At 45.9% G+C, this 15,002-nt stretch overlaps 1 protein-coding gene and 1 pseudogene across 2 annotated transcripts in view; both read right to left on the reverse strand.

Moving 5' to 3' along the window:
• The window catches only part of LOC139456073 (squamous cell carcinoma antigen recognized by T-cells 3-like), a 38,634-nt gene that overhangs the window by 9,157 nt on the left and 14,475 nt on the right, over window positions 1-15,002 (reverse strand). For both annotated transcript variants that reach the window (XM_071237580.1, XM_071237579.1), the window contains exons 10-16: window positions 12,632-12,697; window positions 9,739-9,797; window positions 5,502-5,611; window positions 4,271-4,383; window positions 4,058-4,134; window positions 2,836-3,015; window positions 2,442-2,535 (exon numbers count right to left, since the gene is read on the reverse strand). In XM_071237580.1, coding sequence (XP_071093681.1) covers window positions 2,442-2,535; window positions 2,836-3,015; window positions 4,058-4,134; window positions 4,271-4,383; window positions 5,502-5,611; window positions 9,739-9,797; window positions 12,632-12,697 — 699 coding nt within the window. The remainder of the gene's footprint in view (window positions 1-2,441; window positions 2,536-2,835; window positions 3,016-4,057; window positions 4,135-4,270; window positions 4,384-5,501; window positions 5,612-9,738; window positions 9,798-12,631; window positions 12,698-15,002) is intronic.
• LOC139455161 (prestalk protein-like) lies at window positions 239-2,346 on the reverse strand (annotated as a pseudogene).

The following is a 15,002-nucleotide window of genomic DNA, read 5'->3' on the forward strand; positions in this document are numbered from 1 at the left end:
ACTTGGACTGCCATCATCAAATATATGTAACATTCAAATGAGAAAAACAAAAATATTTATATTATTTAAATTTATTGTCCTTCAATTTGCAAAGTTCACATTAATTCTTCTCAAACACCTTCTCAGAAATAAACTATCAAACACCATGGTTACTTTCAACAACATGGCTACTTTGTCTTTGAAGTGGCATTGGTCTGCACCTGTCCAGTTTAGAGAAATGTCTCTGTATAACCTTGCCTCAAAGACCAAATATACCACAGGCAGACTGGATATCACAGGCAGATGGTGTCCCACAGGCAGACTGGATATCACAGGCAGATGTAGTCCCACAGGCAGATGGTGTCCCACAGGCATATGGTGTTTCACAGGCAGACTGGATATCACAGGCAGATGTAGTCCCAAAGGCAGATGTAGTCCCACAGGCAGATGTAGTCCCACTGGCAGATGGTGTTTCACAGGCAGATGGTGTTTCACAGGCAGATGTAGTCCCACAGGCAGATGGTGTCCTACAGGCAGATGTAGTCCTAAAGGCAGATGTAGTCCCACAGGAAGATGGTGTCCCACAGGCAGATGTAGTCCCACAGGCAGATGGTGTCCCACAGGCAGACTGGATATCACAGGCAGATGTAGTCCCACAGGCAGATGGTGTTTCACAGGCAGTTGGTGTTTCACAGGCAGATGTAGTCCTACAGGCAGATGGTGTCCTACAGGCAGATGTAGTCCCACAGGCAGATGTAGTCCCACAGGCAGTTGGTGTTTCACAGGCAGATGTAGTCCAACAGGCAGATGGTGTCCTAAAGGCAGATGGTGTCCCACAGGCAGATGTAGTCCCACAGGCAGATGGTGTCCTACAGGCAGATGTAGTCCTAAAGGCAGATGGTGTTCCACAGGCAGATGTAGTCCCACAGGCAGATGTAGTCCTACAGGCAGATGTAGTCCCACAGGCAGATGTAGTCCCACAGGCAGATGTAGTCCCACAGGCAAATGGTGTCCCACAGGCAGATGTAGTCCTACAGGCAGATGGTGTTTCACAGGCAGATGGTGTTTCACAGGCAGATGTAGTCCCACAGCCAGATGGTGTTTCACAGGCAGACTGGATATCACAGGCAGATGTAGTCCTACAGGCAGATGTAGTCCCACAGGCAGATGGTGTCCCACAGGCAGATGTAGTCCAACAGGCAGACTGGATATCACAGGCAGATGTAGTCCCACAGCCAGGTGGTGTCCCGCATGAGAAAGGGTGTGTCCCAATATCCTGCTGTATGTGCCTGGCGTCACCTTTAATCACTGGCTTCACATCACGGTCATCACACACAGCCGTGAGATGACATGCATGACGACCTTCACCTCCAGTCAAGGGGGATGTTCCAAGAACATCCCTCTCAACAAAGTCATCAACTTCACAATTGGGTTGTTCAGACGTCTCAGACAAATGTTCAGACTTGATATTTTCACAGAAAGGATGACAAGAACCTGAACTATGTAGACACAATGTAGCTGCAGGGTTCTCCTCTTTCTGCATGACATCACCATGGCTACCAGTGTCACACCTGCTTCCGTATCAACGTGATATAAACTCTCAGAGTTGCTGACACCATGAGCGTATTGGGTAGTCTCAGCACAAATGGTAGGATCAACAGCAGACTGTTTAATATCACAAATTTCATAATCATTTTGATAAATGTGTTTGTTGTCAATGTTTTTATTGTCAATGTTCTTGTTGTCAATAAGTGTGTTGTCAATGTGTGTGTTGTCAATGTGTGTGTTGGCAAGAGATTCCACATTTGAATTCCAATCTTGAGCACAATGTTTACTGTTCGACTGCACCTCCCCAAGGTCATGACCACCAGCCTCACTTTCACCCTGGTGACTAGAAAGGGGTCGGAGGTCACACTGTTTTCCTTCCACCTGTGCCTTGTGGCGTTCTCGGTACATGGACGTCTTGACGGATTCAAAACAAGGTATCACATGAAGCATCTTGGCCGGCAACAAACTTGAGACTTGTGTCAACCGGGCAAGTTCTTCCTTGTAGATTCTTGGCACAGGCACAGCCTCTCTCCGGGCACGCTCCATCAGTTGGTACTTGAAGAACACTTGCCCGTATAAAAATGGCGATGGTGGGTGATTATGTTTCCTGGGGCAGGCTCTCTCAGCAACATCGTTACGTGTGACCAAGGTCCCCGAGCACTTGTATTCTCGACACTTCCAGTACGTGGTCGTGGCCCGGGTGCAGTTGACCGTGTACTTGAAGCCGGCAGAGTACGCAACACGGCATGCTGGGAATGAATGGGGGAGTGGTCCCTCGGGCTTGGTAGCTACATCACCATAAACCCAAGTTGTTATCAATTAATTACCACAGGAAAATCACAGAGACAGAAAATAAAAACAGAAGCAACCTTGTAATACAAATTCCACATGTAATCGACAAGTGAAGTCCTTACCTTTTGCCTTCTTGGTGGGGGTTTCGCCCTTGTAGCCCGGGGGTGGTTCCCCTTTGAACCCTGGGGGTGGGGGAGTCTTGAACTCCTCCTTGAACTAAAACAAGATGGTATTCAGAAGATGACAGCTGGCGTACCCAGGCAGGATGTGTCATGTACCCGTCAGTCTGTCAGCTTGATGTGGGAGAGAAGCCCCAAGTGTCACGAGTCTGACAGGATTACAATGACTGTGATGCCAAACCAAGAAACAAATTCGGGGAATTCGAACCCTTGATCATAGGTAACCATGGTTACTGGTGAGCGTAGCTCATCTCCAAACTGCAATGCTTTAGATAACCAGGACCCACAAACAGAGTTCAGGGACATACAGGGATACAAACCCAAGGTGTCTACTGACCTTTCTCTTCTGTCCCGCCTGCATCTCTACCTCAGACTTGATCCCTGACTTGTGCTGTTGTTGTTTGTGTTGTTGTTGTTGTTGTTGATTTTGCTGTTGTTTCTCTGATTTCTTCAGTATTTTCTTTACAGATTTCTGATTCTTCTGCTGCTCCTCCTGCATGGCTTCCTTCTGAGCTGCCTGAAACCCCGAGTGAGTAAGTGGGTGGGTGAGTGAGTGAGTGAGTGAGTGAGTGAGTGAGTGAGTGAGTGAGTGAGTGAGTGAGTGGGCGGGCGGGCAAGCGAGCAAGCGAGTCAGTGAGTGAGTGGGTGGGTGGGTGGGTTGGTGGGTGGTTGGATGGGTGAGTGAGTGAGTGAGTGAGTGAGTGAGTGTGTGGGTGAGTAAGTGAGTGAGTGAGTGAGTGGATGGGTGGGTGAGTGAGTGGGCATGTGGAAGTCTACAAGCACTGGGTAACAGGGACATACAGTGAGTGAGTGAGTGGGTGGGTGGGTGTTTGGGTGGGTGGGTGAGTGAGTGAGTGGGCATGTGGAAGTCTACAAGCACTGGGTAACAGGGACATACAGTGAGTGAGTGAGTGAGTGAGTGAGTGAGTGAGTGAGTGAGTGAGTGAGTGAGTGAGTGAGTGAGTGGGCATGTGGAAGTCTACAAGCACTGGGTAACAGGGACATACAGTGAGTGAGTAAGCGAGTGAGTGAGTATGGTTTTACGCTGCTTTTAGCAATATTACAGCAATATCACGACGGGGGACACCAGAAATGGGCTGCATACATTGTACCCCTGTCGGAAATTGAACTCGGGTCTTTGGTGGACGAGCAAACGCTTTAGCCACAAGGCTACCCAGCCGCCCCAGGGACATCCAGAGAGAGGGGTACAGAAAGATACAGGGGCATACAAAGACATTCAGAAACATACATGGTGTGTGTGTGAAATGGGGTTTCACATCGCATCCAAGGTTCTACAGAGAGCTCACTGAGATACCATGCCACAGTTACACATGGACACCTCACTCAGACACAGTCTACTGACTCCGAGCCGACCAGTCCTTGTTTTAGCCCCTTTATGCCGGAGCACTAGGTAGGGTTACAACAAGTAACATACCATCTTGGTTTGAAGTTGCCGGGTATCGAACTCCAGACCTTCCCCTCTCTGGGTGCACGCTCAACCACGAGACCACAGAGGTGGAAGGGATATACATGGACATACAAGATACAGCGATGCTCACCTTTTCTCTTCTCTCGTTTATCCTGTTCAGCTGAGCTTCACACTTGACCACTGCCAGGTCATACAACTCCAGACTTCCTGTAACGAAAAGAACACGGTGATCCTCAAGCCAGACTCTCCTACAACAGCCTGCCTACATCCCTACTGTAGACAGCAGGACTAGTCCAGCATTCCCCTAGCATCCAGTCAAAACCTCAGAGTTCCTTGCACTTACCCTCCTCCCTCTCGAAGTTGATGTAGGCCTCTGTGATGGATTCAGGCCAGTCCGTGACAGAGTTGAGGGCTTTCTGAAGCAGCCTCCGGCAGTGCTTGTTATCTCCACACATCCTGAAACAATCCAGCAATCTCACGATGGCGCTTCACATCAACACTTCACAAAGACTGTAGAAAGGACAAAAGTGGTTCAGCTTCTATCTTTAATGATGGACTATCATAGATGTATCATATCTGGTTAAATTGACCACCACTTTCGAAATTTATCCCTGTAAACGAATCTCCTCTCCAGCCTACTATCTCCTACCTCTCCAGTCTGTAGTACACTATCTCCTGCTATCTCTCCAATCTGTACTACACTATCTCCCCCTACCTCTCCAGTCTGTAGTACACTATCTCCTACCTCTCCATGCGGTAGTACACTATCTCCTACCTCTCCAGCCTACTATCTCCTACCTCTCCAGTCTGTAGTACACTATCTCCTGCTATCTCTCCAATCTGTAGTACACTATCTCCCCCTACCTCTCCAGTCTGCAGTACACTATCTCATACCTCTCCAGTCTGTAGCACACTATCTCATACCTCTCCAGTCTGTAGTACACTATCTCCTACCTCTCCAGTCTGTAGTACACTATCTCCTCCTACCTCTCCAGTCTGTAGTACACTATCTCCTCCTACCTCTCCAGTCTGTAGTACACTATCTCATACTACCTCTCCAGTCTGTACTACACTATCTCCTCCTATCTCTCCAGTCTGTACTACACTATCTCCTATCTCTCCAGTCTGTAGTACACTATCTCCTCCTACCTCTCCAGTCTGTAGTACACTATCTCCTACCTCTCCAGTCTGCAGTACACTATCTCCTACCTCTCCAGTCTGTAGTACATTATCTCCTACCTCTCCAGTCTGCAGTACACTATCTCCTACCTCTCCAGTCTGTAGTACATTATCTCCTACCTCTCCAGTCTGCAGTACACTATCTCCTACCTCTCCAGTCTGTAGTACATTATCTCCTATCTCTCCAGTCTGTAGTACATTATCTCCTATCTCTCCAGTCTGTAGTACACTATCTCCTCCTACCTCTCCAGTCTGCAGTACACTATCTCCTACCTCTCCAGTCTGTAGTACATTATCTCCTATCTTCCAGTCTGTAGTACATTATCTCCTATCTCTCCAGTCTGTAGTACACTTTCTCCTCCTACCTCTCCAGTTTGCAGTACACTATCTCCTACCTCTCCAGTCTGTAGTACTCCAGCCACATTCTCGCCGTGCTGCCGTGGCCCTCGGTCATGATGCTGTTCCACAGCTCTCGAGCTTTCTCCACGTTTTTACAAAATTTACCCTGAATTCATAAAAGAGAAAACTCAGTTATCACCCTTAGTCCTGTCTGCTACCACGTGAATGCAAAAACAGGGTCATCTGCTACCACATGAATGCAATTACAGTGTCATCCTTCAGTCATGTCTGTGTCCCTGGGAACTACATCCATGTCTAGTTGCTGTAACTGTCAGTGTGAGAACTGTGTCCCAGGGAACTACAGTCCTGTCTAGTTACTGTTACTGTCAGTGTGAGAACTGTGTCCTAGGGAATTACATCCATGTCTAGTTGCTGTTACTGTCAGTGTGAGAACTGTGTCCAAGGGAAATACAGTCCTGTCTAGTTGCTGTTACTGTCAGTGTGAGAACTGTGTCCAAGGGAACTACAGTCATGTCTAGTTGCTGTTACTATCAGTGTGAGAACTGTGTCCAAGGGAACTACAGTCCTGTCTAGTTACTGTTACTGTCAGTGTGAGAACTGTGTCCTAGGGAATTACATCCATGTCTAGTTGCTGTTACTGTCAGTGTGAGAACTGTGTCCAAGGGAAATACAGTCCTGTCTAGTTGCTGTTACTGTCAGTGTGAGAACTGTGTCCAAGGGAACTACAGTCATGTCTAGTTGCTGTTACTATCAGTGTGAGAACTGTGTCCAAGGGAACTACAGTCATGTCTAGTTGCTGTTACTGTCAGGGTGAGAACTGTGTCCCAGGGAACTACAGTCCTGTCTAGTTGCCGTTACTATCAGTGTGAGAACTGTGTCCAAGGGAACTACATCCATGTCTAGTTGCTGTTACTGTCAGGGTGAGAACTGTGTCCAAGGGAACTACATCCATGTCTAGTTACTGTTACTGTCAGGGTGAGAACTGTGTCCAAGGGAACTACATCCATGTCTAGTTGCTGTTACTGTCAGTGTGAGAACTGTGTCCTAGGGAACTACATCCATGTCTAGTTGCTGTTACTGTCAGGGTGAGAACTGTGTCCCAGGGAACTACAGTCCTGTCTAGTTGCCGTTACTATCAAGGCGAGAACTGTGTCCCAGGGAACTACATCCATGTCTAGTTGCTGTTACTGTCAGGGTGAGAACTGTGTCCAAGGGAACTACAGTCCTGTCTAGTTGCTGTTACTGTCAGGGTGAGAACTGTGTCCAAGGGAACTACATCCATGTCTAGTTGCTCTTACTGTCAGGGTGAGAACTGTGTCCAAGGGAACTACATCCATGTCTAGTTACTGTTACTGTCAGGGTGAGAACTGTGTCCAAGGGAACTACATCCATGTCTAGTTGCTCTTACTGTCAGGGTGAGAACTGTGTCCAAGGGAACTACATCCATGTCTAGTTGCTGTTACTGTCAGTGTGAGAACTGTGTCCAAGGGAACTACAGTCATGTCTAGTTGCTGTTACTGTCAGTGTGAGAACTGTGTCCAAGGGAACTACAGTCATGTCTAGTTGCTGTTACTGTCAGGGTGAGAACGGTGTCCAAGGGAACTACATCCATGTCTAGTTGCTGTTACTGTCAGTGTGAGAACTGTGTCCCAGGGAACTACAGTCCTGTCTAGTTGCCGTTACTATCAGGGTGAGAACTGTGTCCCAGGGAACTACATCCATGTCTAGTTGCTGTTACTGTCAGTGTGAGAACTGTGTCCAAGGGAACTACAGTCCTGTCTAGTTACTGTTACTGTCAGGGTGAGAACTGTGTCCAAGGGAACTACATCCATGTCTAGTTGCTGTTACTGTCAGTGTGAGAACTGTGTCCAAGGGAACTACATCCACGTCTAGTTGCTGTTAATGTCAGGGTGAGAACTGTGTCCAAGGGAACTACATCCATGTCTAGTTAGTGTTACTGTCAGGGTGAGAACTGTGTCCCAGGGAACTACATCCATGTCTAGTTGCTGTTACTGTCAGTGTGAGAACTGTGTCCCTGGGAACTACATCCATGTCTAGTTAGTGTTACTGTCAGTGTGAGAACTGTGTCCCAGGGAACTACATCCATGTCTAGTTGCTGTTACTGTCAGTGTGAGAACTGTGTCCCAGGGAACTACATCCATGTCTAGTTGCTGTTACTGTCAGTGTGAGAACTGTGTCCCAGGGAACTACATCCATGTCTAGTTGCTGTTACTGTCAGTGTGAGAACTGTGTCCAAGGGAACTACATCCATGTCTAGTTGCTGTTACTGTCAGTGTGAGAACTGTGTCCAAGGGAACTACATCCATGTCTAGTTGCTGTTACTGTCAGGGTGAGAACTGTGTCCCAGGGAACTACAGTCCTGTCTAGTTGCTGTTACTGTCAGGGTGAGAACTGTGTCCAAGGGAACTACATCCATGTCTAGTTACTGTTACTGTCAGTGTGAGAACTGTGTCCAAGGGAACTACATCCATGTCTAGTTGCTGTTACTGTCAGTGTGAGAACTGTGTCCCAGGGAACTACATCCATGTCTAGTTGCTCTTACTGTCAGTGTGAGAACTGTGTCCAAGGGAACTACAGTCCTGTCTAGTTACTGTTACTGTCAGTGTGAGAACTGTGTCCAAGGGAACTACATCCATGTTTAGTTGCTGTTACTGTCAGTGTGAGAACTGTGTCCCAGGGAACTACATCCATGTCTAGTTGCTGTTACTGTCAGGGTGAGAACTGTGTCCAAGGGAACTACAGTCCTGTCTAGATGCTGTTACTGTCAGTGTGAGAACTGTGTCCAAGGGAACTACAGTCCTGTCTAGTTGCTGTTACTGTCAGTGTGAGAACTGTGTCCAAGGGAACTACATCCATGTCTAGTTGCTGTTACTGTCAGTGTGAGAACTGTGTCCCAGGGAACTACATCCATGTCTAGTTGCTGTTACTGTCAGGGTGAGAACTGTGTCCAAGGGAACTACAGTCATGTCTAGTTGCTGTTACTGTCAGTGTGAGAACTGTGTCCCAGGGAACTACATCCATGTCTAGTTGCTGTTACTGTCAGTGTGAGAACTGTGTCCCAGGGAACTACAGTCATGTCTAGTTGCTGTTACTGTCAGGGTGAGAACTGTGTCCCAGGGAACTACAGTCCTGTCTAGTTGCTCTTACTGTCAGTGTGAGAACTGTGTCCAAGGGAACTACATATATGTCTAGTTGCTGTTACTGTCAGTGTGAGAACTATGTCCAAGGGAACTACAGTCCTGTCTAGTTGCTCTTACTGTCAGTGTGAGAACTGTGTCCAAGGGAACTACATCCATGTCTAGTTGCTGTTACTGTCAGTGTGAGAACTGTGTCCAAGGGAACTACATCCATGTCTAGTTGCTGTTAATGTCAGGGTGAGAACTGTGTCCAAGGGAACTACAGTCCTGTCTAGTTACTAATACTGTCAGTGTGAGAACTGTGTCCCAGGGAACTACATCCATGTCTAGTTGCTGTTACTGTCAGGGTGAGAACTGTGTCCCAGGGAACTACATCCATGTCTAGTTGCTGTTACTGTCAGGGTGAGAACTGTGTCCAAGGGAACTACAGTCCTGTCTAGTTGCTGTTACTGTCAGTGTGAGAACTGTGTCCAAGGGAACTACATCCATGTCTCGTTGCTGTTACTGTCAGTGTGAGAACTGTGTCCAAGGGAACTACATCCATGTCTAGTTGCTGTTACTGTCAGTGTGAGAACTGTGTCCCAGGGAACTACATCCATGTCTAGTTGCTGTTACTGTCAGGGTGAGAACTGTGTCCAAGGGAACTACATCCATGTCTAGTTACTGTTACTGTCAGTGTGAGTACTGTGTCCAAGGGAACTACAGTCATGTCTAGTTGCTGTTACTGTCAGTGTGAGAACTGTGTCCAAGGGAACTACATCCATGTCTAGTTGCTGTTACTGTCAGTGTGAGAACTGTGTCCAAGGGAACTACATCCATGTCTAGTTGCCGTTACTGTCAGGGTGAGAACTGTGTCCTAGGGAACTACAGTCCTGTCTAGTTGCTCTTACTGTCAGTGTGAGAACTGTGTCCAAGGGAACTACATCAATGTCTAGTTGCTGTTACTGTCAGTGTGAGAACTGTGTCCAAGGGAACTACATCAATGTCTAGTTGCTGTTACTGTCAGTGTGAGAACTGTGTCCAAGGGAACTACATCAATGTCTAGTTGCTGATACTGTCAGTGTAAGAACTTTCTGAGAACTGTGTCCAAGGAAACTACATCCATGTGGCTCACCTCCATCGTGGCCCAGAACTGTCTCAGACTGCCAGTCGGGTCACCCTCAGTCCCAAAATCTGGAAAATATCCCAAATATCACAACCTTGACATCACACAGCATCACAACCTTGCCAACATCACAGCCATGACAACACACAGCATCACAACCTTGACAACACACAACATCACAGCCTTGACAACACACAGCATCACAACATTGACAACACACAGCATCACAACCTTGACAACATCACAACCTTGACAACACACAGCATCACAACCTTGACAACAAACATCACAACCTTGACAACACACAGCATCACAACATTGACAACACATTGGATCACAACCTTGACAACAGACATCCCAACCTTGACAACACAACATTACAACCTTGACAACACACAACATCACAACCCTGACATCACAACCTTGACAACATATTACAACATTGACAACACACAGCATCACAATCTTGACAACAGACAACATCCCAGCCTTGACAACACACAACATCACAACCCTGACATCACAACCTTGACAACACATCACAACCCTGACAAAACACAACATCACAACCTTGACAACACAACATTACAACCTTGACAACACACAGCATCACAACCTTGACAACACACAGCATCACAACCTTGACAACACAACATTACAACCTTGACAAGACACAGGATCACAACCTTGAAAACTAACATCACAACCTTGACAACGCACAGGATCACAACCTTGACAACAAACATCACAACCTTGACATCACACAGCATCACAACCTTGACAACACAACATTACAACCTAAACAACACACAACATTACAACCTTGACAACACACAGGATCACAACCTTGACAACACACAGCATCACAACCTTGACAACACACAACATCCAAACCTTGACAACACAACATTACACCCTTGACAACACACAGCATCACAACCTTGACAACACACAGGATCACAGCCTTGACAACACACAGCATCACAACCTTGACAACACAACATCACAACCTTGACAACACACAGCATCACATCCTTGACAACAAACATCACAACCTTGACATCACACAGCATCACAACCTTGACAACAAACATTACAACCTTGACAACACACAGCATCACAACCTTGAAAACACACAGGATCACAGCCTTGACAACACACAGCATCACAACCTTGACAACACAACATCACAACCTTGACAACACACAGCATCACATCCTTGACAACAAACATCACAACCTTGACATCACACAGCATCACAACCTTGACAACAAACATTACAACCTTGACAACACATTACAACCTTGACAACACAACATTACAACCTTGAAAACACACAACATTACAACCTTGACAAAACACGCCATCACAACCTTGACAGCAAACATCACAACCTTGACAACACACAGCATCACAACCTTGACAACACACAGGATCACAACCTTGACAACACACAGCATCACAACCCTGACATCACAACCTTGACAACACATCACAACCTTGACAACACATCACAACCTTGACAACACAACATTACAACCTTGACAACACACAGAATCACAACCTTGACAACACACAGCATCACAACCTTGACAACACAACATTACAACCTTGACAACACACAACATCACAACCTTGACAACAAACATCACAACCTTGACAACACACAGGATCACAACCTTGACAAAACAACATCACAGCCTTGACAACACACAGGATCACAACCTTGACAACACAACATCACAATCTTGACAACACACAGCATCACATCCTTGACAACACACAACATCACAACCTTGACATCACACAACATCACAACCTTGAAAACACAACATTACAACCTTGACAACACACAACATTACAACCTTGACAACAGACAACATCCCAACCTTGACAACACACAGCATCACAACCTTGACAACACACAGCATCACAACCTTGACAACACATTACAACCTTGACAACACAACATTACAACTTTGACAACACAACAGTACAACCTTGACTACACACAACTTCACAACCTTGACAACACATTACAACCTTGACAACACAACATTACAACCTTGACAACACAACATTACAACCTTGACAACACATTACAACCTTGACAACACAACATTACAACCTTGACAACACACAACAGTACAACCTTGACAACACACAACAGTACAACCTTGACAACACACAACATTACAACCTTGACAACACACAACATCAAAACTTTGACAACACACAGCATCACAACCTTGACAACACAACATTAAAACCTTGACAACAGACAACATTACAACTTTGACAACAGACAACATCACAACCTTGACAACACACAGCATCACAACCTTGACAACACACAACATCACAACCCTGACATCACAACCTTGACAACACACATCACAACCTTCACAACATCACAATCTTCACAACATCACAACCTCGACAACATCTTTTCATGGGAGTCTTTGATGACATACTTTCTTCTGTCACTAGAACACCTCGAAACACAGCACCAAGGAAACAAGAGCATACTGCCTCAGCTGACCAAATTGCAACTACAGTGGCGCCTCAATCGAGTGGAATTGGATGGTCAGGCTTGCTGACATGGCTGATGCATGTGATTGTATCCCAAATGTGCGGATCGCTGGATTGTCTGGTCCAGACTCGATTATTTACAGACCAGTGTCATTTTGTGTGGCATTTAACAACAAACAAACTGTGTCTGGTTGCTGGTGACACACTACACCGCGGTATATAGCTAAGGCATCATAAGGACTAGTAGAACATTCCCATTTTTAAGGGTTTTGCTATATGTTGTCATTATAACGCCTTGTGGACTAGTAGATAGTACTTAGATGTAGCAATGTATGATAAGTATAGAAATGGTTACTGGTGACACACTTACGCTCCATCAGGTGGTCCACGGCCCTCTGCAGCGTTGATCGCAGTGTCTCCAGCTGCTCTGTGTGATCTGAGGACAAACCTTTCCATCAGTAAATATATCAATGCAAACTGCATCTGTTGTTCCCACTGATGAATTATCTAGGACGGAGAGCTGCTAGCCTGCTGCTGTATCCATCTCACTGGATCAGTGAGTGATCTAAACCCTAAATTCAACCAATCTCATTCAAATCAGATCAATGTTCTTGGTTCCGCCAAACATATCTGAGGACATCCTCAGAGCTCCAGATAACTTTTCGAGCAATTGAGTTTTTACTCTAGGGTTTCTATCTTAATTGGGTTATTATATTTTTCATTGGGTAACCAATATGTTTTCACTCATCTATTCAGCATTCTATTGGGGTTTTTGCCCATATTTGTGAACATTTTAAGATTTAAAAAAAATAAAAATGTTTTAGTGAGTGAGTGAGTTTGGTTTTAAGCCGCTTTTAGCAATATTCCAGAAATATCAAGGCGGGGGACACCAGAAATGGGCTTCACAAATTGTGCCCATGTCGGGAATCGTACCCGGGTCTTCGGCGTGATGAACTAACGCTTTAAACACTAGACTACCTGACCGCCCAAAATTTTCTTTTAGATGTATGAATATTGGGTTTTTCCCCAAAATTGTGAACATTTTAAGATCTAAAAACAATGAAATAATGTTCTAGATGCATATAACTGTTCTATATATATAACCTTGATTCAGAAAGTAAATTAGCTCGTAATTGTGTTTTGGAAATTAGCTCCTTGGTACACATGCTGAAAAAGCTTCATTGGGTATGGAGTGAAGATAACCCCTGAATTCAAAACAAACTATTGAAACAAGTTCATACTTTTAATGTATCTAATTCAGTTACACTATTTTCTATAATTTACAATCTTTCTCCACTTATTGTGGATAAGTTCACTTTTTATATGTGAACTAATTTACTATGCTGTTTTACAGCAACGTTTCTATCCTAAATTCCCGTCTTGGGACTAAACTATACGCACATGTTGCCAGCTGACAACTTTTGCACAACTGAACACAAAACCACAGGCGCGTAACATGTTAAGTGCCTCTTGCACGTGAAAAACAACAGTTTCATGTCCATTGAATGTTCGTTTGGGTGCGTTTTGGCGCACTGTTTTTAATGCTGCGTTTTAGCGCACGGTCCTTCTGTCCTGGGTATTCACGCGAGCTGTTTTTATACATTTGAGATTTTCATTTAATGCATGCGTTTCTTTATGGAAGTTAATTGTAAGTAATTGAGTTGTGAATATTTTGGATTATCAGATTATCTGTAGCTCTGATCCTATAACAAGTCAAGCCAGAACCTTTGCAAACTTTGACCAACCAATGAAATGATTAAATGATTGGAAGAGATTTGCCAATCAGAAAGCAGTTTTCTCAAGCTATACGACATGAGTTTCAAAATGTATATCCCATTGAAGCGAGAGATGGTCGATGATCTTGACTGAATCAGTCATACAGCCTGAAACTGTCATTTGGAATATTCCGTGTTAAACTTTCCGTGGTAGCTAGATTAGAAAACACATTCCAACTGTCATTTCCCTGATCCTGTTAGCGACACTCTGATTGGTCATATGAAAGATCATTCTGGCGTGACCCGTAATGAGATGTCCTTAGGCCTGCGTTAAGTGGGAGCGAGAACTGATTTTAATGAGATTGAGATTGAAATTGGACAACCCACCCGAGAGATTCAACCCTGCCTTGAACAGCCCATCAAACTGACTGCCACCACATCCACCTGACTGCCACCAAACGCACCTACCTGCCACCACACCCACCTGCCTGCCACCACACCCACTTGATGGCCACCACACTCATTTGACTGCCACCAAACCCACCTGACTGCCACCACATCCACCTGCCTGCCACCACACCCACCTGACTGCCACCACACCCACCTGCCTGCCAACACACCCACTTGATGGCCACCACACCCACTTGATGGCCACCACACCCATTTGACTGCCACCACACCCACCTGACTGCCACCACACCCACCTGCCTGCCACCACACCCACTTGATGGCCACCACACCCATTCGACTGCCACCAAACCCACCTGACTGCCACCACATCCACCTGACTGCCACCACATCAACCTGACTGCCACCACACCCACCTGCCTGCCACCACACCCACTTGATGGCCACCACATCCATTTGACTGCCACCAAACCCACCTGACTGCCACCACATCCACCTGACTGCCACCACATCCACCTGACTGCCACCACATCCACCTGACTGCCACCACACCCACCTACCTGCCACCAAACCCACTTGATGGCCACCACATCCACCTGCCTGCCACCAAACCCACCT

Source organism: Haliotis cracherodii, unplaced genomic scaffold (assembly GCF_022045235.1).
Source record: "Haliotis cracherodii isolate W230 unplaced genomic scaffold, xgHalCrac1.p SCAF_11, whole genome shotgun sequence".
Taxonomy (NCBI): Eukaryota; Metazoa; Mollusca; class Gastropoda; order Lepetellida; family Haliotidae; genus Haliotis; species Haliotis cracherodii.